This window comes from Ammospiza caudacuta, chromosome 3 (genome assembly GCF_027887145.1).
Source record: "Ammospiza caudacuta isolate bAmmCau1 chromosome 3, bAmmCau1.pri, whole genome shotgun sequence".
In the NCBI taxonomy this organism is placed as follows: Eukaryota; Metazoa; Chordata; class Aves; order Passeriformes; family Passerellidae; genus Ammospiza; species Ammospiza caudacuta.
In genome coordinates, this window is record NC_080595.1 from 7,007,697 (window position 1) to 7,033,394 (window position 25,698).

The 25,698-nt window shown below is 50.2% G+C and overlaps 1 protein-coding gene across 1 annotated transcript in view; it reads left to right on the top strand.

Moving 5' to 3' along the window:
- The window catches only part of ITPKB (inositol-trisphosphate 3-kinase B), a 65,811-nt gene extending 44,882 nt beyond the window's left edge, over window positions 1-20,929 (top strand). The window contains exons 3-8 of the mRNA XM_058801210.1: window positions 5,675-5,774; window positions 6,339-6,552; window positions 9,676-9,880; window positions 14,543-14,644; window positions 16,032-16,103; window positions 18,661-20,929. Of these exons, the coding sequence (XP_058657193.1) occupies window positions 5,675-5,774; window positions 6,339-6,552; window positions 9,676-9,880; window positions 14,543-14,644; window positions 16,032-16,103; window positions 18,661-18,876 (909 nt within the window). The 3' untranslated portion in view covers window positions 18,877-20,929. The remainder of the gene's footprint in view (window positions 1-5,674; window positions 5,775-6,338; window positions 6,553-9,675; window positions 9,881-14,542; window positions 14,645-16,031; window positions 16,104-18,660) is intronic.
- The last annotated feature ends 4,769 nt before the right edge of the window (window positions 20,930-25,698 follow it).

A 25,698-nucleotide genomic window follows, 5' to 3' on the forward strand; every position in this document is an offset into this window, starting at 1 on the left:
AAATAATTTATCTAATAAGGCTTTACACTAGAATATCTAGGCAACCAGAAATGCCTGTCAGTCATCACACTGTATTTCCTTGTATTAACTTCAGTGAAGCCTGATGTTGGGCCTCATTTTATCTTTGCTCAGTGGTATCTGTGGGACGTGGGACTGGCATTGCTTCCACCAGGTTTTGGGGAGCTGCTGAAACTTTTATATTAGGTCTTTTGTGACTAAATCAAGAAATGCCCACTGATCCAACACCCCTCTCCTCCATTGCCAGCTGCTCCTCTGGCCAAAACAAGGCTGTTTATCTGCTGTGCAGTACAGAAGCATCAGCAGGGATGAGAAGGAGGAAGACAATTCAGAATATGGGCCGTCATTGCTGCCAGCATCAGGGACAGCGGTCACAGCCTGAAGGACAGAGGCAGCCAGGGGCTGAGAGATGGCAAAGCCAAGCAGAACCTCAGCCCTGCACTATCACATCCCAGGTTTTTGAGTGTGTTTGCAGCATTTTGGTCAGCCCCAAGGCAGGACACAGCAGGAGGAGGAGGAGGCGTTCATTCCGTGGTACCTGCCAGCTCTGCCCTGCGCGCCCGGCCGCCAGCACAATGAACAAAGCTGGCCTCCCCACCAAGGCTGCAGTGACAAGGTTTTTCCCAGTCAAGGGAAACAATCATCACTAGGGAAACCTTAACTGCTTTTTAAAGAGCAAAAGAAAACACATTCATTCTTTTTAAACATGGAAAACTAAATGGCCTCTTTTTCCTTGGCTGGATGTGCGCGGCCGTGGAGCGGGCTGGCACGGAGGGAGCTCTGCAGGCAAAAGTTCCCTCCACTCATTTAGTTGTTAAAGAGGAGGGCTCTGTGGAGCAAAGTTTGCCCTTCTCAGCCCTTGCTGCCTTGGTTTTTTAAATCAGAAAGGCTCTGGCCACCCCACCCTCCTAGTTGTGAGTGAAACATCTTGGAGCCTGCAACAGCACAGCTTCATATCACTTCCTAGAAAATCTGGAGGTGAAGCCCCCAGGAGCAGGGCTTTCTCCAAAGGGAAGGGAAAGCCAGGGGGTCATTTATGCAAGTCCCTGGGCTGCAGCAATTCCAGTGAAGCCTGGGGAAGCAGGGGGCATTGGTGACACTACTGTCTCTTCATTGTTGTCCTCCATCTGTTCTGATCCTAGGAATATTTCGTGATTTCCCTGGGAGAAAGGAGCTGAAGTTCTTTTCACAATTGGGAAAATAATTAATTTAATGCTGCTCCCACTCTTTTCCATCCCCTGGCCCAGCTGTGTAATCTTGCCTCTAACCATGTTAATAAAAAGCACTAAAATACAGGTCCAGCTCCTACTATTTCCAGGAACCTTTGGTCCCGTAAAACCATAGGAAAGCATAATTTCAGCAAATTAAATCACTTACTGCCTATCTCTCTGGCTGAATGCATGGAAAGGGAAGAGCACCCTGCTGGCTCCATGCATGGGGAATAACACCAGTCAAACTCCACCAGTGTCCATGCTGGGAAAGGGAGGCAGCAGGCAGTCTGAGAAAGGCACATCTCCTTTGAGCAGACATTAAAGGAATAAATATGCAGTAGAGAAAATGTACAGCGAGCACTGAGCTCATCAGTCACTTTTTGTTTAATCTAATTAAACACAATATATCCTCTGACCTTCTGCACTGGCACTAAATTCTCCTGTGTTGTTCTTTCCATATGAACCTCTATTGACAGATGGGAAAAGCCCAGAGTTTGCTTTAAGCTTCAGATAAGTGAAGTTAAACATACAGCCGATAAAATTGTTTTGCCAGTACTCCTCTCCCCCTGACCAATTGTGGGTGCTCACTGGGAGGGATTAACTCCTCTGGCCTGTATCCCACTCCTGGCTTGGGATACTGCTCTGTGCAGCAAGCAAAAGCTGTAAGAGGGCAGAGGCAGAAGCAGAGTGCTGCAGAAACCCTGAGAAGTTCTTTTCCAGAGTTGGTTCTGCACTTGCTGAGCCTCTTCTCCATGTGGCAGACTATTAGGGAAAACGGTGCCATTCCTTGCTAAATATATTTCCAGAGTCACTAAATAATTTACTTAACAGCTAATCATCTGGCATTTGCTGATGCTGAACCAGGTTTTAAATAAAAAGTGTTGAATTGCATCAGACACCTCGTGCATATTCCCTGCTTATACAGGCTCCATGCTCTTGCTGCCTGTGCAGGAGTGCAGTCAGTGCACACAGCTTCCTGAGCTTTCTGGGAGGGAAAGGACTGGTTTGGGGGAGAGCTGGGAGCCAGGGTGCCACATCAGGTGCAGGCTTTGATCATGCAAAAGGTTTGGAAATGTGCTCCCCTTTTGAAATGACCACCTGCAGGTTCAGCTCCTTGCAGGCAAATGAGAAGAGCACAGATCTGCCCTTCACCTGCATCACTTGGTAATTGCAGAGCTGTTTCTTTCAGTATGGTGAAAAATCCTTTGAGTCCAGGGAGTTACCACACCTCCATGCACCTACAGCTGTGCCTGTGCTCCTGGATGTGTGAGCAAATAACTCCTTGAAATGTAAACCAAAAGTTACAGACTACTGCAGAGCCCGGAGGCGGCGACCTTATGGTTCCCAACAGGCTGACACAGTGTTAAAGAAGATTTCTTTACTGTAAATAGCCTTAATACTCAATTTGCCTATTAATAGCACCAGGCAGGGCAGGAGGCAGTGGAGGGGCTGTTTGCTGCATGTGGAGTGAGACTGGAGTGGTGTGAACCTTGTGGCTCTGGTTTTCCATGGCTGGCTGCAGAGCCTGGCATGAGGTTGGCATGGCTGGGATCCCAAACCATGGGCTTTGAGATCTCTGCTTGCACATCATTGTCTGAACGAACAGAGACCTCTTGCCATGGTGAAGGACCCTGCAGATGGTTAAAAGCCACCTCCCATCTCTCAAGGGAAAGTACAAAGGCTGACTTTCTGGAGCAACACTCTACCTAGGGAGAATTTTGCTGTCTTCAGGCAAAGGGAGTGGCAGGATCCCTGGGGGCATTGGCCAGTGCTGCTCCTCTGGGATCCCCTCTGCTGCTGGTTTAGTAGAGAATCTGTCCTTGCAAAACTCAGCCTTTTGAGCACTGCCACTACACAGCAACATTCTTTTGGTGAAGCAAACTTCTCCTTATTTCATTGGAAGGGGGCTCAGGTGTTAAACAAAAATCCAGTGGCTCCTGAAGGAATCGGAGGGACAGCAGTCCCTCTTCTCCCCTACTAGTGTCCAGTGGTTGCCCCTGTGGGAAGCAGGGAGAAAGGGGCTCTGTGAATCAGAATTGTGGGTCACCCCTGCAGCAGTGACAGCTGACCTTGCAGTCGATTTCCAGCAGGTTGGGAGTGGCTTGAAATGGATAAAGGTGCCTCAAGCTTCGCCATAAAAGAGGTTGTTACACTGTTACACATGTCCTTAAAACTTGGGTTGGAAATACCTGGCTAAAGGTGTGCCTGAAACTGGGTGAGGCCTGGGTGAAAACATTTCCCTCTGGCATAGAGGGGGTGAGGATGTGCTACCTGTTCCTGGGGTGGCTGTGCAGAGTGACTGGCTCTGTGACCCGTTCAGATCAGCAGAAGGGTTGGTTTTTGTTGAGTTTTGTGTCTCCAGGGGACTCAGGGTCATTACCCTGCCCTGGGAGCAGTGCTGGAATGGAGAGCATCACTCCTGCCAGGGAAAGCCCTGGCAGGGAGAAGCCAGAGTGGCTTGCCCTGCTTTAGGGACTCTTTGCCTCCACTCTGCCTGTACCTTGAAGTACCTCAAGGGTTTAACTATAAAGCTCTAACCACCATGAACCAAAATCTTGGCTTGGGAAGGCACATTGCCTTGGCATGTTTCCTGGGACTGAGTGACTTACGATGCTGTGCTGCAAGTGAGGGGAGGACTCCTTCTTTTAGAGGAGGTGGTCACACTCCTTTAGAGTCCAGACTCCCCCAGAGCCTTTCTCTTCCCCCTTTTTTCATGACATCAGCCAGGACTTGATGTTACTATTTTAAAAACAAAAGGAGGGGACACCCCCCCCGCTTCCCCTTCGCTCTCTGCCAGAAGGAGAACAAAGAACAGCTAAAACACACAAGTTCTGGCACTCTGTGTGGAAATTAAAACATCCATCCTCATGTCAGGTAGGGAACTGGCCGACCCCCCTGCCAAAGCAAGCAAGCCCTCGGCGTGGAGGAGCCCTGGAGAAGGGGATGCCCGGTGTCACCCCGTGCCTGGGCAGCTCCTGCCAAACTCCTGCAAGGCTGTCCCAGTGCCAGGCTGTGCTGGGACGCTCCCAGCCACGGGCAGCCAGCCAGGGAAGGGCTGCCCTGCTCCTGCCAGCCTGCAAAGTGGGGAAAGACCTTGATTGTTCCCCTCTGCCACTCCTGTGCTGCCCAGCACCCTGCATCTCCCTGCTCCCCATCGGGCTGGTGCATGGGATAACCCTGGTGTAATTTCCACGCTTTAGACACGAACATATCTGTCTGGCTTCTTGCTGCTTGCCATTTAAACATGTCAGCAGTTCCCAGCACGGATTCCTGTGCTGTGAGTTCACCCCCAGCAAGCATCCAAACTGCAAGTTGGGGCTGCTGGCTCTTCCCTGCCTGTCTGTGAAGCATTACTGGAACAGGGGCCAGTTCTCCAAACACGAGGAAGAGATTACTTGGGCTTTCTGGAAGGCTCCCTCCCATGCCTTCACAGCGGAGCAAATGAGGATAATTTATCTGCTGGCTTCCAGCTGAACCCAGGAGCTTGGAGCAGCCAAGGACTACACTGTTTGTCCCAGCTCCTGCAAGAAGGCATTTTTCCATTGTTGCCCTTGTATATCGTTCACATAATTTGTTTGTGCCGTCACCTTCTGGGGCCAAGATAAGAGGTCATCCCCTGCCTTTTGCTGGTGGTGTGTTCCCTAGAACAATCCAGGGAAAAACTCTCAGGAAGGAGCCTTGAGGGAGGCTGTGTGCCTTCCAGTGCAGCCTTCTTAGAGTCATGTAAATAGTTTAGAGCAATCTATCTGGTGAGAAACACAACGTGTCAGCAGGGAATTGTTCTCTGAACTGTAGTTACAGATGGGCCAGAGCGGGCGGATCAGCACACACGTGGGCTGCCAGCTTAATGGACACAGCAGCTGCCTTTCAGGGGGAACAAAAGCCAGGCAGGGAGCCTCTGTGTGCCTGTGCTCTTGTTCCCCTCAGGACCTGCAGCTCGGTTTTGTGGCTGGATGGCAGTCCTGGGTTGCCTTCCCTCTCCATCTGCTGCGAGCTAATGCGGTGCCCAGGGATGGGGTAATGTCCCTGTGGTGCCTATTAATAGGTTAATGTCCCTGCGGTGCCCAGAATGGGTTAATGTCCCTGTGGTACAGTGCCCAGGGATGGGTTAATGTCCCTGCTGCTCCCACAGAGGGATGCAGGGAGCAGCAGGGACGAGGCAGTGCGGATGGCTGGGCGCTCTGCAGCAGCAGCAGCCAACTGGAACAACGCTGTAACACCATCCACTTGAGTGAAGTTACTCGTGATTTTTGAATGTAGAGTTGAGGCCCAGTGGCTTGGCACAGCACAATGGGAAAAGAGCAGATTTTCTGTTTGCTTCCATCCTGCGCTGGCTGTGGTGCCTCTTTCCCTGTCCAGAACAGCTGCGTCCTGCCTGAAGTGACTTTACAGACAGTAAAAGCTTAAAACATTGCATTCACCTTCATGATTTTTTTTCCCCTTAGAGCAAGTCATGGAGGAAGATCAAGAATATGGTGCACTGGTCCCCGTTTGTGATGTCTTTCAAGAAGAAGTACCCTTGGATCCAGCTAGCGGGACACGCAGGTACAGACATGGGGAGGGACAGAGTGGTGACAGGGAGGGCCACCTTCATTATCCCAGCTTAATGAGCTTTGCTGGCCCCAATTGCTTCAGGCTGCTGCATGAGTGTCACAGCTTGCAGCTCCCAGCCTCTAGCCCAGGAGAGTGACTTAATCTAAGTGCTAGTGGGGGTAGTGTGAAGGTGCTCTGGGCCTCCCAGGGCCAGCAGGAATTATTGCTGCTTTTTCCTGGGTGCTTTGGGTGAGAGCCAGGCCCAGCTCCTGACCCACTGCCAAGCAGGTGATGCTGCCTGGCACAAAGGTGCCCCACACATGAGCACAGACACAAAGATGTGAGCCTACAGGAAAGTGCACAGAGGATGTGAAGCAAACCTGTTGGGTGCTGCAGGACGGGTCTCTGCCTTCTTGGGGTGTGACGGTGCTGCTCATAAACCCCTGAGCTTTTCAGTCCTGCCTGTAGGGACTCCTTGGGTGCAGGTGTAAATGGAGCTGTTCCAAGGTGTTGGGCTGCCTTTCCTGTCCCCCTGCCACCCAAAGCAAGTGCCACATTGTCCCTTGTGCCCCTCAGGTAGCTTCAAGGCGGCGGCCAATGGCAGGATCCTGAAGAAGCACTGTGAATCGGAGCAGCGGTGCCTCGACCGCCTCATGAACGATGTCCTGAAGCCCTATGTCCCTGCCTACCATGGAGATGTGGTCAAGGATGGCGAGAGATACAACCAGATGGAAGATCTGCTGGCTGAGTTTGACTCCCCCTGTGTTATGGACTGCAAAATGGGGGTCAGGTGAGTGGCACTGGGGAGATTTTCTGAGTTTTAAGACAGGATACTCAAAAGTAAATGCATGTCCTAGGTAAAACTGCCTGAAACGCACAATTAAGGCTCACCTGTCTTCAGGTAAAGCTCAGCCAATACCATGATAGAGCCATGGGGAAAGCTGGGCATGGAAAGGATACACCAGGCTCCTTCCTTCTCTGCTTGTTGACTGTCCTGCATGCTGGGAAAGGTTTGCTGTGGTGGAGGGGACAGCACTCTGCTTGGGTTTGAGCATTCAGGAATGGCACAGTAGCTGTTGGGAGGTTCTCTCTGCCACATGAGCACACAGTCAAGGCATGGGGTGTAGGAGATCCTGCCCAGGGCACCAGAGGGATGAAATAAAGACTCTTGAAAGGCACAATTTCAGTGAGCGAGAAATTTCCCCTCTGCTCAGCCTTTGCTCCGATGCGCACTGGAGGGATGAAATGCGTGTGCTGAGCAGCTCAGTGCCTTTCACGCAAAGCCCTTGAAATATTTCCTAACAGATGAGCAACATTACCCGTGTCCTCCTTGAGAACCATCTCTCCAGATCCACCAGGATCCCGGGCTACAGCCACTTGGCCGGCAGCAGTTGTTGAGTGAGCTGTGCCACAGCTGACGAGGGTGTCCCAGAGCAGATGCGAGCAGGGCTGGTGGCCCCAGGTGGCAGCCAGCTTTGGGACAGCCTCAGGCCACCCTTCAGCCCTGGGTGTGCTGCAGGCTGGTGGCAGGAAGGGCTGAGACCCCCCTCGCTGGCAAAGGCGCAGCCCAGACATGGTGGAGACGCGCTGCTGGAAAAGCTGATGCTTTCTGTGCGAGGGAGGAATCTTTTTTTCCCCTCCTGAATCCCGATGTGAAACTGGAACTGGCGTGCCGGGCTGCCGGCAGGGAAGGGGCGGGGAATACTTTCCACCGGAGGGGTGGAGGGAAGGGCAGAGGGCCCTGCACAGCCATGTGGCCCTGGCTGGCACACACACGCTGCTCTGGGAAGGAAACCCAGACAGCAGCACCAGGAGAGCTCTGGATGTGCTGCCCAGGTGCTCCCGTGGCTGTCCAAGGGAGGGAGAAAGCTTCCATGCACAGATCACATGTCAGGTGATTTATGCACCTGGGGCTTGGGAGCTCAGGCAAGGGGACAAATGTGCTGGGCATGGTCATCCCGAAATAAGATGGTGCTGTGGGAGGAGCTGGAGAGAGAGGATGAATGGAGTTAATGCTGTGGAATGGGGCATCCCCATGGCTGAGCAAATAGTCTAAACCTCAGGGGTATTAAACCTGCCCTCTGAGCCAGCAGCTTGCTGCCAGGCAGATAAAGGTTTGGTTTTTTTTATGCCAGCCTGGCTTTGGGATGTGGCAGCTTATTCCAAAACTTTGTCTTTCCTAAGCCTTGGTGATGGCACAAGCCTGAGGCGATGGGGAGGACCAGGCCACAGACATTGATGATCTGTCATTCTCAAAAGAAGAAATTCTAGCCCTCTGAGCATCTGAGCAGCACATCCAGCATGCTGCTGCTTTATTCTGCTGTTTTATTCCATCTGCACCAAAATAATGAATTTGATTATCTCAGCCAAGGACTTTCATTGCTTTTACCTGCAGTATTTTTCAAGGGGGCTGATGGCCTGGGGATGTCTGCCCTAAGCAAAGGCACCAGTTTGCCCTGTGGGACACAGGAACACTGTCTCACATAACCCACTCAGCATCCTCCCAGCTTGTTTTGCTTGGTTCTGGAGGTGAATCCCACACTCGGTGCTGGGATTTTGGCACAAGGGGCATGGGCAGAGGGCACTTTCTCTCTGCAGAGCTGGGCATGGCTAGTGGGAGGTGTAGAACAGTGACAGATGGGGTCAGTCCTGTGTTGTTTTGCTGGGACATCTCACCCAGCTTGGTGGGCTGTTTGAGGAGGGCCTGGACACTTTCCAGGCTGAGCCAGGGTTGATTTGGGAGCTGTGAGAGGAATTCTGTGGTGGTTTATTATTGCTGCAGGAAGTATTACTCTGTGGATGACGGTTTTATGCATCTGCCAGAGTACAGAACTTTTCCACCACTGTGCTCTGGCACAGAGGGGTGCTTCTCTGAAGCATGCATAAAACCAAGGTCTTTGCACACTCCTCTGCACCTTCCATCCTCCTTCCCCCATTCCCCCATCCTGGCTGCACCCTGTGGACCTGGGGTGGTGCTAAGCACCTGGCCAAGGTTGCATCCTTTCCTGTGCTTCATCTTGAAGAGAAAGCTTTTGCTAGGAAGTCCACTTGAAGCAGACCTATACTGGGCAAGATCATCCCCAGAAAACCACCCAGTTTAGCATCTGGTGAGGCAGAGCCCTCGTGGTGCAGGAAAGTGAAGGAATTGCAAAAGCACAGGAGCATAGGTGGATACACTATGGGTAAATGAAGGTGGTATAGAATGTAATCTTATCCCCTAAAGAGTTGCATGGACCAATTACTAAAGATTAGGAGCAGGCCTGATCTTAACAGGCCACACCTGTAGCCAATAAGAACAGTGGTATAAAAGTGTGGATTGGTGGGATCTGCAGTCAGATGGCTGCTGCAAGGACCAGGAACAGTCAGTGCTCAGAGGAGCTGCCTGTGAGAAACATTGAGGAGGTATGAAACCCTGGCAATATGGAATCCTTGCACCATAATGATAATAGAACTCTTGATATGTAAGACAGCACAGGAGCAGCAGCAGCTGATGCTGAAGGATGGGACACAGTAATGTCCTTCATGTCTTCAGTTCAGCTGGCTCCTAGAGCATGTGCACAGTTTCCTGGTCTTATCTTGAAAGCCATGTTTAGCTCAGGTTTCCTGAACTTTGGGGTAAGCTCAGGACAAGGGGTGGCACAAGGAGGCTGCTGGGGTGGCAGCAGCAAGAGAAATAACTTCCCTTGTTATTGCCAGACTGGTTGTGGTTCCTCGATGAACTGCAAAGATATCGGGTGTTGATGATGGAGTGATAATTAAATCAGGATTGATTCAGCCACAATGAGGCGTGCTCCATTATTTCCTATGCTGCACTACTCCTTAGGGATCAGCTGTCCTGGATCTGCCTGATTTCTGGGCCGAGGGCTGTCTGTGGGTGTGTGGCACCTCATGTTTGTTACCTCACTCCCTGCAGAACGTACCTGGAGGAGGAGCTGATCAAGGCCCGCAAGAAGCCGAGCCTGAGGAAGGACATGTACCAGAAGATGATTGAGGTGGACCCTGATGCCCCCACCGAGGAGGAGAACGTGCTGCGTGCCGTGACCAAGCCCCGCTACATGCAGTGGAGGGAGACCATCAGCTCCACAGCCACACTGGGCTTCAGGATTGAGGGCATCAAGGTGAGCCTGGCCAGTGGGAACAGCAGGGAACAGCTCACTAGCCAAACTCACAGAGGTACACACACACAGAGCAAATTAAATTAATTATTAAATTACAGGAAATTGGCTCAAGAAAGGTGTAAATGAGCATCAGTCATTGGCTGCCTTTATTCCCATCAGGAAGGGCTTTCCTGAGAGTAAGGATGTGCTTAGCCACATGCTTTCCTGAATCTGGGTCAAGGCTCCTACTGCTCTTTGAATCTGGGCTAAGATAAGCTCTTCACTTGGGATCATGGCAAAGTTTACAGCTATTACCCAGAAATTATATTAAAAATAAAGAAATTTAGGTGCTTTCTCCTTTTAGTGATCTAAAAGGACAAAGTAAACAGCAGTAAATTTGAGGTTTGATTGAAATAGGAAAACGGCTGCAGTAGAGAATTCAGGGAGAGTTCAATGGGGAGCAGGAAGGAAAGTTGTTTCAGGGCACTGGGATGTCTTTCTCTACATACATGCAGTCTTATCATGCACACATACATGCAGCCCAGATGGGGTCTGCTTTGCCCCTTCAGCCAAAGCATCTCACAGGCACCTCAGCCAGGGCACTGCTGCTGCTCTGAGAGTGCAGCTGAGCTCAGGGCATCATCCTGAGGATGGTTTTAGACATAATCTCATTACATCAGCTTGCTTGGTTGACTTCTCCCTCCCTGCAAAATACAAAGTGCCATCCTCCAACCTGAAGGCTCAAATTAGTTGTTTGCTTTCAATTCTGCTCTGCCACTGGGCTGAGCCATTAATCCAAATCCCAGCTTGAACGTGTGCCCATCTGTGGTTGGAGCTGGGAGCTTAGCCACAGTCAGTCAGGAGGGTGTGTTTACCAGCCTGTCCAGGAAGATTCAGCAGCTGAGCCCCAGTGAAATGGGACAAGCACACACAGCTGGGATGCTTCTGTGTCCCCAGCAGGTGAGTCAGCCCAGGAGATTTTCTCCAGGGAGGTGAGAAAGGTGTCTGGGGTGGCACTCGAACAGTTAATACACAGAGTATTAGTGGTACTGCTTGCATGAGCACCAGCAGTGGCCTGTGCCTTTTGCTAGCCAGCCAGTGTGAATTAAAGGTAACATCAAACTTGAGCCAAGGGTTTCACTGCATGCCTGGGCATGGTGTTGGCTCTGTCAAGTTGTGTTTGCAGTAATTCAGGCTTGGGTAGCTGCTGAGGGCCCAGGACCCAGCTCAGAGCAGCCACTTGCTCTTAGTGGAAACAATGGCTCATATCTGCATGTGTCTTGATTGGAGGAGTTTGTTTCTCTTGATCACAGATTATTTTTCTCACCTTGAGTTGGGCAGAATTCTCCCAGAGTGCCTGTCTGGGTTTCTGTAGCCAAACCTCCTGCCTGAAGATAGCGGTGTCAAAATGATAGAATTGAAACAAATTAAGCAGTCCCCAATAAAGCTCTCACAACAGATTTTTTTAGGCTTCCTTGGTAGCATTTCCAGTTGGGACTAAAGCTCCCATGCACTGCTTCTTCCCCTGCTTTCTTGATGTAATCAGAAATATCTACTTACAGTCCAGCAGGATATATCCTTGGCCTCCAGTAGTGCTTCCCAGTCTGGGCATGTTTAGGGGTCAGGCTATATACGAAACACTTGAAATTAAAAAATGTAAAAAAGAAAAAACAAAACAAACCCTAAACAAATCATATCCCCAGGGAGGCCAAAAAACCCTGTGAAGGGAAATAAAAGCCATAAAGGAGTTATGAGATTTGTACCTCTGTTTAGCCGACCTTAAATGAGTTGCTGCCTGATCTGAGCAGTGGATTTTTTTTTCAAAGAGGTGAAGCAAGCCTGTTAATTGAAAAATGTTGAGAAGTTCTGGCCTCCAGCAGTATTCCTGCTGCTGCTAGGGGGTTGACTAATTTGATCAAGGCTCTAATTACTGTAATTCTCCTTAAATCCCTCAGCTTCTGGGTTATTTTCCCCTAAGCTAAAGCATTAGCAGTTCATGCTGTTTCACAGCTGGCTTTTTTCTTTTCCAACAGGGCTGGTCATGCTCTGCTGTATCCCTGTTGTTCTCCCTATTTCTGGGATTGAGTTTGTGTGTTAGGGAAGGTGCCACTGGTGTCTTCCCTTGTTTTATTTCTTGCTGTGGATGCTTCCCTGGGGAGAGCAGTGGTGAATCTGCTCATGGATGGGGGCTGCCTGAGGAGAGCTCTGAGAAGTGCAAGGGAAGGACGGGATTTGACCCTCGACATGTGGGAAGGGCTCATAGGAAGGAGAGGAGCAGTGGAAACTTTTTGGATAGCACAGTCAGGTAGGGCAAACAGGCAGCTCAGGGCTGGGCATGAGGATAGCAGCCCTTTCCTGACTGAGCTCTCCCTTTCCCAGGTGGCCTTGATGATCCAGTTCTTCGTCTTTAAAATGGAAATTTTCCTTTGCAAAAGGAGATAATGACATTCATGTGACTTTCTGGAATAGCTTGAACCTGCTGGAAACAGTAGCTATTAATAAAATTTCTATGCTGAAAGTAACACAAGTGATCCCTGGTGGCCCCGTTGAAAGAAGCGACACTCCCAAAATGCTGCCCTGCTCTGAGCCTTACTCACCACCTGCCTGCAGCAAGGCCACGGTGGGATGGCATTGCTGGGTCCCTAAACCAGGCAGGAAAGCCTCCTCCTAAGTGTGCCAAGCCATGCAAGGCCAGAGGCAGAGATGTGGCTGACCTGAGCCCTGCCCCAGTGACGCCAGCTGAGCTGGAATCGCTGCTGGGTGGAGGTTGTGATAGCCCTTATCAGCCCCCTCACATTGCTCCTGCGTGGAAGGCAGCCCCCTGGGGGCTCAGACACCTGGGAATGGCATGGCAGCTGTCAGCCTGGTGGCAGCAACCTCTGGCTGGGCAAGGAAGCTGCAGGAGGTGGGAGCAGCACTAGGGATAGGCTGCTTGGCCTTCCTGAAGCTGAGACCGCCTTATCGGAAAGGCCATCTGTGATTTGCGTGTATTTTTAGGAGCACTTACAAGTCCATCTCCTTTCTTGGATGCTTTGTGGAAAGTTGTGCTCTTTACATGTGGAATTAGTGCTGTGGCCCTTGTCCAGGTTGATATTGATCATCCCCCTGGGAGAGGGTGGGTTCATTTCTGAGCTGCCATGTCAGGGGCTCACATGGAGGACATGCAGCAGCAAAGTGCCCTTCCCCTGTCCATCACTCACCAGAGCATCCTGAGCAAGGTCACAGCTGAGAGCACAGATCCCAGCAGTGGAAAGGTTGTCCCTGACCCCTGCCAATACACACTCTGCCAGCCCTGAGCATTGCTTTTGGACCCTGTGGTAGCACAATGGTCAGGCTGAGCCCAGGGTGATGTGAAGCTGGGTACAAACAAAGTTTTTCCTGGAGTTTTTCTTTTGTGTGTTGCTTTTGTTACCACTTTTGTTAATGCTTACACCAAACACAAGCTGGAAGCTGAAGTGTGCTGTGTGATTCATCCCAAACTGCACTTCAGGTGCTGGTTTGGTGGCAGGCTTGCCTTGGGCACTTGACGTTCCCCCAAGCCACCTCTCCAGGGGGCTGCTCATTGCCCTGTGCTGGGGCACTTCCCCGGATGGATCTCTAACCTCCAGGGCAAGTGATTTCACTGTGCCTTTTTCCTCCCCCAGCCTCTGCTCCTTCATCTTCCCCAGCCCACAGGATGTCTTTTGGCCCCTGTCCCTTTGCTGTATTGTGTGCAAACGAGCTGTGTGGGGTGGTGGGATGGAGCCCTGCAATGGAGCTGTGAGCACGAGCAAGTGTGGTTTAAAATAGCCCCTGTATCCAGGAAGTGAGATCTGCCTGCCTGTCCCAGGGCCCCTCTGGACAATGAAATGAGTTGATGTAAAAATCAGAGCCCCAGAAGGACCAGGGAAATGGGGAGAGACCTACAGAGCTGCCCAGAGGTTCAGACAGGAGCCTCTGAGTGTTGTCCCCGCAGTGGGCAAGCCGCGCCATGGCAGGCCAAGGATGGATGTGCCTTGGGAAAAGGCAGAGGAGAGCACAAGGCTGCTTACTGCATCTCAGTGCCAGGCTGCTGCCTTGAAGGGTTTGTGATCCCTCGACTGTCAAAGGACCAGAGAGGCCAGGTGGCCTTAGGCTTGGTCCTTGCTGCAATTGTCCATGGAGGATTTCTCACAGAGCAGTTTTGTTCCTGCTCCTGAGATGTTTTTCCCATCCATGCTCAGTTTTGTCCCATTGTGATCAGGCTCTGCTGTCCTCTCCAAGCCAGAGGGACAGTCCAGGGCTGGTGTCAGTGCCATTCTCAGCCACAGCAGCCATGGGAAGCCATTTGGGCTCAGAAACACCAGAAACATATGTTTCTGAGCCCAAATGTCTCCAGAGGTGTCTCCAGCCTCTGTTAGCAGCAAGCACCTGGAGAGTTTGTGAGTCTGTGAGGAGAGTTTGTCTGCATTGCCAGTGACCTTGGCAAGTATTTGATGATGGGGAGTTCTGTTTGCATTAGAGATCAATGCACTGGGGCTGTGGGATAACTTGGGATGTGCAAGCAGAGACCTGCTGCCTGTGCTCAGCCCTGCTCCACAGACAGATCCTTCAGCTGCCAGAAACGCTGGTCACATCCTGCTTGGCAGCATGCATGGCTGCAGAAACACTTCTCCTGCCCCAATTCCCTCCCCATCCAACTCAGCCCTGTCCCTTCTTTTCAAGAAAGAGGACGGCACTGTGAACCGGGACTTCAAGAAGACACGGACAAAGGAACAAGTCATGGAGGCCTTCAGCGAGTTCACCAGAGGAAACAGGAATGTTCTGGTGAGTGAGGGGTGTTGGGGGCACTGCCTGGAGAGGGCAGTTCCGTGGAGCCTGGCCTCAGCTCATCAGGTCCCTGGCCTGCAGGGCTGAAGCCTGAGCAATGTCTCTTAGAAAGCATGAGAAGTGTTGAAGAGAAACTGTCCTGGTGCAGGGTGAAGGGGTAGCAGTGGAGAGCTGGGAAGGGACTTGGCTGTAGCAGCACTGCTTGACCCAAGTCTGAGCCTGCTGAGGATCTCCAGGATTGGCTCCCAAACCCCACTGAGGAGTCACAGCCATGCTCTGTCCCTCACCCCTGGGCTGGTGGTCCCCCCAGCCCTGTCTGTACCCCAGTGTGAGTGCTGGGGGCTCCCATCCTGCATGGGGGGTGCCTGTGCCCTTCTCACAGCAGGCTGATCCTGTGCCAGGCACACTTCACATGGGCAAGCCACAGGCAGCGTTTTCCAAGCTTCCCTAAGCTGCCAGGAGAATAAGAGATCTGGCTGTAAACAATTTACACCAACTGTGTCAAATAACCTATTTGACAAAGCACTCCCATTTTAAGCTGTGCTGTATCAAGTCTCCAAGTGCAGTGCTCCAGCTGGAGAGGCCCTTGGCACTGTCTCCTTCAAACTGGCATGCTTGCTTTCACAGGAGTTACCCAGGGATTTTCCTGGATCTGTAGATGAAGTTGCCTGGCTGCATTTTAACCCCAGAGAACTTAGAGCACACATCAGGCCATGGCTCTGGGTGGGGTTCCTTGGCCAGTGCATTTTTATACAGCAGTCCCACCTCTCCCCTTGCAGGTGTTTTACTGTGCCCAGATACTTGCTGTGTCTGTGTGTGTGTTCCTGTGCTTGATTCTTCTATATAAACCCCAAAAGCAGTGGGGCCCCCTGAGAATGTTTAGTGCCTTCCAGTAATTTGTTCAAACAGGCTTGTGGCTCTTGACCTGTGTGCTGGCCATGGTGAAAGCCCTTCTGCCCACAGGACCAGCTTTGCAAAAGTGCTGATAACAGAGTTGCAGAAGGGTCTCATGATGTGTGACTGCCTGAGTGCTAAAAAGGCAGTTGAAGTGAAGAGTTGATCTATGAAGGGAGTGCAGGGGAGAGGAAGAAGTAGCAGCTGCTGAGCTAGGTGTTCCCACCATGGAGGAGGCAAGGGCACTCTGCAGAAAGCACCAGTTCAGCAAAATCAAATGCTTTCACTAAGTTGTGAAAGCCACAGGAGCTCAGGGTGATGTAGAAACCAAAAGGAAAAGTGGATCATAAAAAACTCTCCAGAGGGAAAGGTCTGTGGGAGGATGCTGGGCACGGGGGTGACTTTCCTGTCTGCCCCAATGCAGTGGGTTTTATGTAGGTTCCTGCAACACTAATGCCTTGGATTTGGGTTTTTTTTTTTGTAATTCCAGAACAGTTACCTGAACCGGTTGAAGGGTATCCGTGCTACCCTGGAGACATCCCCGTTCTTCAAGTGCCATGAGGTAATTCTGCTGTTTATATAGATCTGCCTGGAGGGGCAAACTGTTTAATCCCAGCTTGTCCAAGCAGACAAGTCAAAGTCAGAGGCTGGTTTATTCTTATATCTGTATTTTCATATGTGTATGCAATACTTACATGCAAATATAGATGATAGCATGCAATGTTTGTGCATCTGACATGGGCTCAAATCCACTGAAAGCCAATGTTCAAACAGATTAAAAGTGATCTAGGAGGAACTCGGGCTGTTTATGACAGGGAAAATTCCCTAGTGTAAAAGAACAGGGGTTTTCTCGGGATAAATGTCTATTTAAATGCATGTCAGGTATCATTTGGCTGACAGTTGCTCCACATGATCAAACAAGGCTTCAACACAGCCATAAATTGCAGATACCCCAAAAATGCCTTTCCTGAGCTGGTTGGGGCACCACAGTATGAACTCTACCTTTCAAAGGAATTTCATACAGAAATGAGTGTCCACAATACCAACATTTTCTATAGTGAAGACTCAGTGCTGATGGGAAAACAAGGAGGGAACACTGTCTTTTTTGCCATTTCAGGAACTGAAATGCCTCACAATTTAATGCAATAATTTTGCTGTTACATTTACTTAACAAAACACGAGAGTGCGTGTCCTTGTCATGTGTAGGAATAAAGAGCCTCATAGGAATTTTTAAGTCCAAGAGCCCACTGTCCCTCATCCAGAGGCACCTCAGCCCCAGCCAGACACGGAGAGTCCTGCCAGGAGCAAAAGGCAGATGGGGCCATGCCTCCTGGTGGCAGTGCCTGGAAGGGAAATGTCAAAACTGAGGGTTTCAAGGCAGTTCAGCACAGGAAACAAAATTCTCCCTGAAACCGAGTGCCAGGGTTTCATTTGAAAACACAGAAACAAAGCAGCCTTTCAAAGAGGGTTTGAAAGGAGTTTCCACTCCTTAAAAATTAAAAAGCAGCAGCTTTGACTTTCCATCCCACTTTGAGATGAAGCACAGCAGAAGGTCTGCCAAGCTCTGTGTCCCTCTGTGGGGCCCTTGCTGAGCAGGGCTCCTCCAAGGAGCTGCAGGGGAATTGGGCAGTCCAGGACACACAAATGAGGAATGTCAGCAAAAGGCTTTTCCTTAAATTTAGAATGCTCTGTCCTGGCCAAGACAGAGGTTAGCAGGAGGAGAGCTAAAGATAAGCATTTCTTGGAAATAATAAGCATCTCTGGACCTTGGACGTTTTCCCAACACACTGGAGGAAAAAGTCTCCTGAAAAATGTAAATTTATAACAGCTTTTGCAAACACTACAAGCATCCTGTTCAAAACCCTTGTCTAAAGGCAAACCTCAGGCTAAGCCCTGCTGATAGCAGGGATGTGGGAGTCCCCAGTAACATTTAGTGCTGCTGTTCTGGAGGGCTGACACCAGCTGGGTTCTCTTCCATGTACCTCCACATCATAAGGGGCACTCGTGGCTCTCAGTGCTCTGCATCATCTCTGCTGCAGCCCTTGCACTCTGGTCACCAAGGTCCCTATTTGTGACATAGGGAAAAATGAGTGTAATTCACCAATTCACTCATATCAGAATTTGGAAAGCAGTTTGCATTTGGAACAGCTCTGAAATGCACCCATTGGTGCTTTTCTGTAGAAGCCCCTGCTGAAATCTTGTGACTGGAGGAAGAGATTAAGCAGAAGAGCATGATGGTGACTGGCTTGTTACTGATACACATTTCCTAAGCGCTGGAAAGCCACAGCAGAGCTGCTGCTGGCTGTCAGCCTGGTGGCACTGTGAGCCAGGGTGGGTCAGGATGCTGAGCTGCTGAGCATCTCTCTTTGTGTGTGGTGACCATTGAGCTTGTGGGGTCTCATCCCACTGCAACAGGCCTTGAGACTTTTGCTGTCAGAGCCCAGATGCACCTCCTGGCTTCCCTGGTCTTGCCCAGGCCACTGCTTGCTGCAGGATTTTCCCCAAGGCTGTTCAGGATGGATAGGAAGGAGCCCTTCAAAGCAGATGCAGCTGAGTGAACTCAGAGGAAAGGAAATCCATGCAGCTCTACACTTTGCATCCCCAGAGTGCTGTGAGTGCCAGGAAAATATTCTAGGGACAGTGTGGGTGTAATACAATGGTGTTTGAAGCAGGAGACAGCAGGTTGCAAGTTACTTGTAGTTGGAATGTCCCCATCCCTGCAGTGGTGTTCTGCAGGATTGGTGAGTGCAGAGAGCACAGGCTGATCACAAAGAATCAGCCTTAAAACCCCATCTGAAGGTTGAGACAGTTCATCTCATTCCTTGCTAAGGGACCTTAGCTCATTTTCCAAAGTGACATCTTTATCTTTCATGCCCATGTTTTCCTGATGCTCTCCTTCTGCCAAGACCTGGGATTTGTATGAGTAAATCAGCTTGTCCAAATGCCCCATTTGCATGTGCAAACACAACCAGTGGCACACAGAGCTTGCTTCTCCTCATGCAAAATTGCAGCAGCATCTCTTGGAAATGCAGCCTGACTGAGACAAGGTGTCTGAAAGCCCCAAAGAGGGCTGAAAATGAGCAACAGAAGCACCACTAATTGGTCTCACCTCTCCACAGGTAATTGGGAGCTCTCTCCTCTTCATTCACGACAAGCAGGAACAAGCCAAAGTCTGGATGATTGACTTTGGGAAAACCACCCCACTGCCAGAGGGACAAGTTCTCCAGCACAACGTGCCCTGGGTGGAAGGGAACAGAGAGGATGGCTACCTCTGGGGGCTGGACAACCTCATTCAGATCCTGACAGAGTTGTCCCAGAGCGAAGACTTGCATTAAAGCCGCGCATCCGACTCTGCCACTACCCCAGCCTGCCCCTGACTGACTCTTCTGAACTGCACTACAAGACACTTTCCAGCCCTTGCCCTCCCCATTTGAAAGCTATACTCTCCCTATTTAATGTGTTTTTGTTGTGGTTTTTTTAGGTTGTCTTGGTTGTTTCCCCCCTCCTTGTAAATAGAGAGCTAACCTGCAGGAACAAAAGCTGAGCTTGAAACCTTGGCTTTGCAGAGTCAGTGGGAGCAGGTGGCCCGGGGCAAGGGCATGCTTTGCCTGTCGTGCTTTTGTCTCTTGCTCAGCCTGATGTTTAGAGGGCTGGCAGAGGAAGGAGCCTCTTCCTGCACCAGGATCATCCTGAAAACACTCAGTGACCGAGCCCAGGACCCTCTGGCAGTCAGAGAGTGTGAGCGAGGTGTGGAGATGGTGAAGGACACTGTAGTGGGAGCCCTTTGGTTGTCTCTGCTAGCACCTTTCAGCCCGGGGAGCTGGCTGTGCCAAGTCCTTCAGAGAGCTGCTAGAAGGGCACATTTGGGGTTTAATTTGTGCTCAAGACATCTTGTAGAGGTTGCTGTTATTTTTGAGTGGCACTGAAGGGCTTCCCTCCTGCTGCAGAGCCTTGCAGTCAGGCACAGGTATTTGCCATGGCCAGGTGCTTCCTACCCACATTCCCCATGCTGGGTGCCCTGCCGAGCAAAACTTTGGGCTCCTCTCTAGAGCCTCAGCTCCCCCGCTAGGAACTGCTAGGAACTGCTTCCAGCCTACCTTAGCTGGGGTCTCCAGTCCTCCCTAGCTGGGAAAAATAGCTCCTAAAGGACTACTATGAGACCTAAAGTAGCCATCCAGGTCGATCAGTCTTTTTTGTCAGCAGCTGAGCACGTGTGTAGTGTCACCAATGCTCCCACCTGGCCCAGGGCATGTTCATAATTTCCATCTGCATCAGGTGAAGGCTCACAGCAGCAAGGCAGCACCCAGCTTAGACACCTTTGGCAAAGCAAAGCTGGGCTCAGACATCCCTATGCCCCCCTTTTTCCACAGAGCTGCCTGCTGGGGCCGTGTGAGGGCCCCTGTGCTCCTGCTCCTGTGAAAACACCCAGTTCCCTGTTTAGGGTGGAGGCTATTTTTTAACTTCCTGGAACATTTGAAGCGAGCAGCGGCAGGGCTGCTGCGCCAAAGGTCATCCCTGGAGAGGCTGGAGGGGAGGGGAGGCTGCAGCAGCCCCTGCCTCGAGTGCTGTGGTGCAGGAGCTTGGCAGCCATGCATCCCTCACCTGCTCCATCATCCATCCCCAAACCCACTGTCCAGAGCCCCTCTGCCATATTTGATGGGTCCAGCACCCTTGATGGGGGAGACCTCCCTTGCAGCAATAAGGAGGAGTTGGCCACCAAGGCATCTGCAGCCAAGCCTCTTCCCCAAGGACTGAAGTTTCCTAAGGTTTTTTTCAGCTCATAGCTCACCAGACAGGTGTCTTGTGCTTATCAGATGCCATTGTAAATGGTTGCACTGTTTTAGCTCCTTGCCAGGCTTTCTAGACTAGCCCATGTGGAAGTGCCTTATAGACTTTGCCTCTGTTCCATTAGTGTCATGGAAAAGGTTGGGTTGTTTTTTTTTTCTAAGTTATATTTATTTTCATCCCATTTTAATTGCACAAAACACTAAAATTTAATGCATGGAATATTTTTTTTTTAACTGTGTTGTTTTTAGTTTTTAAGCCATGCCTTTTCCAGCTTTGGAGAAAGGCTGTGAACAGATATGCTATGTAGCTATGTACCACTTACTGCTGTACTTTAGCTTCGAGCTGCTCTTATATATGTACGTTATTTTTTAAGCCTGTTTATAAACCAGATCCCTTGCTTTGTGGCTTCAGAAGAAGCAGATTGTTGCTCTCAGATGTCTTATGCTTTCCTGGAGGCTGGAATGGTTGCTGTGAGGGATTTTCCCTGCTCCCACCACCCCTCTTGGTCATTGGGTAATACAGAAAAAAAAAAATTCCAAACCGGTCTGGAACACCAACGCACAGTGCCTGTAAAAAAGTCCTGTAACATTGCAAATAAAGGCATATGGGAAGCATTCCCCTGGTGTGCAGTCAGTGTCTGCCCTGTGCAGCTTGTGGCAGCCTTGGAACAGCCTTTCATGTCCCTGGCTGGGGGGGAATCAGGCTCCAGCAGTGCTGCATAAAAGCAAGAGTAGGGAAGGACCCTGTGCTGGGAACAGATCCTGACAAACAGGAACTGGCTCTGCAGGGAGCAGGGCAGGAGCAGAGCAGAACTGGGGCTGTGGGAGGCCCAGGCTCAGTGGGAGCTGCTTCCCAGAGAGGCCTGAATTCCTCCATCCCCCTTCTGCAGGGAAGGCCACTGAAGGCAGCTCCAATTTTTTGGAATGTGTTTGGCTCCCACTGCGCAGTTTCTGAGTGCCACCCTGTGATTCCTGCTCTGGAGAATCCCAAAGCACCCAGGAGAATCAGAGCTGCTTGGCACAGCCAAACGCTCCCTCAGCTCCTCTCCCTCTCAGCTGCACTGTGGGCAGGGCCAGAGGGTTGGGACCACAAAAACCCACAGGTTGTTTCTGCAAGGAAGGAGGAATCTGGCTGTAGAGCCTGAAGGCACCACAATTCCCTCCTGGCTGGTTGTGCAAGCACAGGACAGCAGGAGCTGTTCTGGCACAGATGAGACTTAAGCCACATTTAGTGCCCAGACCCTCAGGAGCAGCCCAGCCTGGGGCTCACCATGGATCCTCTAAAAGAAACTGCAGGAGAAACGCTGCAGTGTGGAATGTGGGGACTGGAAACCTCTTGGTCTGAGGCAGGGCTGGCAGGACACTGATGTGAGGCTGATGCTGTGCACCAGCGGTCTCTCCTGGCCTGTGGGAAAGCAAACACGTTTCCTGTCTGGCTGCTGAGCTCACTCCAGCAGAACTGACAGCCCCTGATTGACTTATAGGTCCAGTTTTTGGGGTCTCTCTGGTCTGTGACTCCTCTTCCTAGCTTCAGAGGAAAACAAAAACCTCCAAAACTTACCCAGCTCCACCCTGAAATGCAAAGAAGAACCCTGTTGTGTGAAAACCTCTCCTGAGAGTTGAGGAAACACCATGACATTGTTGTGGAAAGTGTGCAGAAAAATTCACAATGCCAGAGGCTTATGTCCAGAAAGGAGACAGAGGAGTCCTGTAACTTTATTTGAGTAAAGGGAATGGCCATGGGGCATTTCCCCTGGGGTCTACCAAACTATTGGAGGACGCAGCCTCATTTTTATCCTAATTTCCTGGTCACAACACCCTCTTCCTTTCCCAGTTGGCTTAGGTACTTGGAAGGTACAGACTTCCCAATGGCCGGTGAACACGGGCTCCCGGCGCCGGTGTTTCCCCCGCGGGCCGGGAGGCGGCGCTGTGCCCCTGGCGGCGGACAGGCCTCGCCTCACGGCGGGCAGGGCCCCGCGCCTCACGGGGTGTTCCCCCAAAGCGCCGCTGCTTTGAGGCTTTTTCTCCGCCCCCCGGCGCTTTTGGGGTTTGGGTTTCGCACTACGAGCCGGGGAGGTGGTTAAAATTAATAAACCCTGCCCTTTCTAGCAGCGGCTCCATCCCGGAGCCAGCCTGGGCAGGGCAGGGGGGAAGGGTTCGTGTTGCCCGCATCTCCTTTGTGGGTGGTTCTAGGGGTGAGAGAGTGAAAAATGCCAATCGCTTGGTTTTAAAATTTTAAAAGTTTAATAGTAATAAAATGGTTATGAAAATAGTAATATAATTAGACTAATAAAATTTTGGACAATTAGGATTAGGACAATACGAGACAATAAAAACAAAGAGTTATGGACAGTCCGGGTACCTCTTTCTGGGCAAAATAAGCCGAAAAAAGGATCCAAGTTTAACAGGGGATTAACCCTTAAAAGCAACAGCCTGTTGCATATTCATACACCTCATACATGATGCATAAATTCCATTCAAACACAGGATTCTGTCTGGTCAGTGCCAGCTTCTTCCTCTGAATCCTAATGGGAAGAAGTTCTTTTCTTCTGATAAGAGAGAATTATTCTTCTGATAATTCTTTTCTTCTGAAGGATTTAGGTGTCCTGTGGCTGCTGTCTCAATGTGAGATACACACTACTTAAGAAAGTTAATACAGCATAACTTTCTAACTTAACACATATAATATTCATTTTAATATTTGCAAAAAGCCAATCACAAAATACGCATTTTTCACAGGCTCCATCCCAGAGCCAGCCTGAACAGGGATGAAGGGGGTGAAGGGTTCCTGGTGCCCACATCTCCTCTCTGAGTGGTTCCAGGGGTGAGAGGCTGGGGGAACACATCTCTCCTCCCTGTGCCATTGCAGGGTTGGAGCCCCCATGGCAGCCCCAGCCCCTGGGGACAGCTTTTCCACTTTTATTTAAGTCTGTGTTTTGTTCACTTCTCTGCCCTTAAAAAAAAAATAAATTTGTCCCAGGGATGACCTGCCATGCCCAGGGCCACACTTCACTCACAGCTCTGCCACGTCCTGCACCCCCAGTGCCTGAGCCACCACCAGTGATGCCTCCAGCAAGGAAGGCTTTATATGGGGATTTGTCACTGACATATTTTATGAAAAGTCCTTTTGCTAGGATCTTTTCTCCTGAGAAGCTGAGAGGCCTCAGAAATGAAATGTAAACAATAATTACCTGCTGCTGCGGAATGCAACAGGTGCGTCTGTGATTGGTCTCATGTGCTTGTTTGTAATTAATGGCCAATCACAGTCAGCTGTCTCAGACTCTCTGGTCAGTCACAAGATTTTATTATCATTCTTTTCTATTCCTTTCAAGCCTTCTGATGAAATCCTTTCTTCTATTCTTTTAGTATAGTTTTAACATAATATCTATCATAAAAGAATAAATCAGCCTTCTGAAACATGGAGTCAAGATCCTCATCTCTTCCCTCATCCTGGGACCTGTGTGCACACCACCACATTTGGTGCCCTGTGTGAGGAACACTGCCACAGGGATTTACTGCTCTGGGGGCTGTTGTTGCTTTTATACAGTCAGGTGTTCTCTGTCCAGCTGTCTCAGCAGTCCCTGCTGCTCTGCAGGATGGAACTGTGCTTCCACCCTGGAGCAGCCAGAGAGCACAGGAGAGCTGCTGCTGCCTCTTAGAAGAGAAAGCCCATGGAGGAGGCTGTGGAGTGAATCCAATCTGGGACAGCTCTGGAGGAAACTGAGAAATTTTGGGAGCCCAGCAGCTCATCCCACTTCTAGCACTGTTGCATTGCCTGCCTGGGGCTGGTTTGTTGGGACTTTGTGCTTCCTACCATTTATTTGGTGTGTATTAACAATGTCAGACCTGCAAGAACTGGGGCCAGCTCCCCCCTGTCCACATTGCCTGGTGCCAGGGTGTCCAAACACACTTTCCCTAGTGTAGAAACCTAAGACTTGAAACCACCAGGACAAAAAGAAATAGAGGCACATAATTATTTACTCAAACACCTGACCAGAACCAGGAAACCATATCAAATACTTTAATTTCTAGTGACTGACCTCTGTGTCAGAAGGGGCTTTTGCTCCAAGATGGTTTACATGCTGCTTTCCATGGCAGGAACCCCAGAAGTTCTGCAGGGACACACACACACACACACACAGATCTGCTTCTCTTGTAGGTGTGGGGTTGGCTCAGAGAAGGGAATGTGAGAAGAAAAAGCAGCAGGAGTCTGTAGTAGCAAGATGAGATGCTACAGATATATTTCCCCCTTTGCAAAAGATCTGTGGCTAAAAAAAACATTTCCCACTGGCAGCGTGGTGTCTTTTTCTGGTGCTGAATTCATGTTTCATCTCTTTTTATGCCTCCAGAACAGCGAGGGGAGATGGCAGGACCCGTGGGTGGGCTCTGAGGGGTGCCACGTGCTCCCTCCCACCCTTCACCAGCCCCAGGCAGGCGCTGCAAACGTGCCCTGATGGCACTGCCACGTTCTGCACGTGCCCACCTGCTTTTCCCATGGGAAATGGCTCTGCAGGAAGGCTCACAGGCCCTCTGGGTTACAGGGTGTGGAAAGTGCACGTTATATGGCTCTATGCAGATATTTACTCTATGTATTTCGTTGTGTTGATTAGTAGTGCTGCATTAACATTTTAATAATATGATAAATATAGTCTTGTAGTTAAAGGATAATGTTTGTAGTTAAAATAGGAACTATGTAACTGGGATATTTTTTAAAGAAAGGAATGAGGTACTCGCACCAGATAGCAGCCACAGGATGCCTAAATCTTTCAGAGAAAAAGAATTTTTTCTTCGCTTATCAGAAGAAACTGACTTCTTCCTGCCTGGCTAAAGATTGAAGGCACCTTATGTTAAGAGGAAGAAGTTGAGGATGACCAGACAGAATCCTGTGTTTGAATGGAATTTGTGCATCATAGATAAGGTGTATGAATATGCAACAGGCTGTTGCTTTTAAGGGTTAATCCTCTGTTAACATGTGTCCTTTTTCAGGCTTATTTTGCCCAGAAAGAAGCACCCAAACTGTCCATAATTCTTTGTTTTTATTGTCTCATATTGTCCTCATCCAAATTGTCCAAATTTTTATTAGTCTAATTATATTACTATTTTCATAACCATTTTATTACTATTAAACTTCTACAATTTTAAAAACAACTGATTGGCTTTTTTCACACAGGGGAATCATTAAGGATCAGAGGATGTCTCTTGAGCATTTGTGAGCCTCAGTGCTGCTGCCCAGGGAGCATTCCCAAGGCAGGTTGGTGCCATCCTGTCCTTTGAACCCATTGTATCCTTTGGCACAGGTGGGACAGGCAGTGAGAGTGGGTGTTTTTGGTGGGACAGGCAGTGGCAGTGGCTGTTTGTGGTGGGACAGGC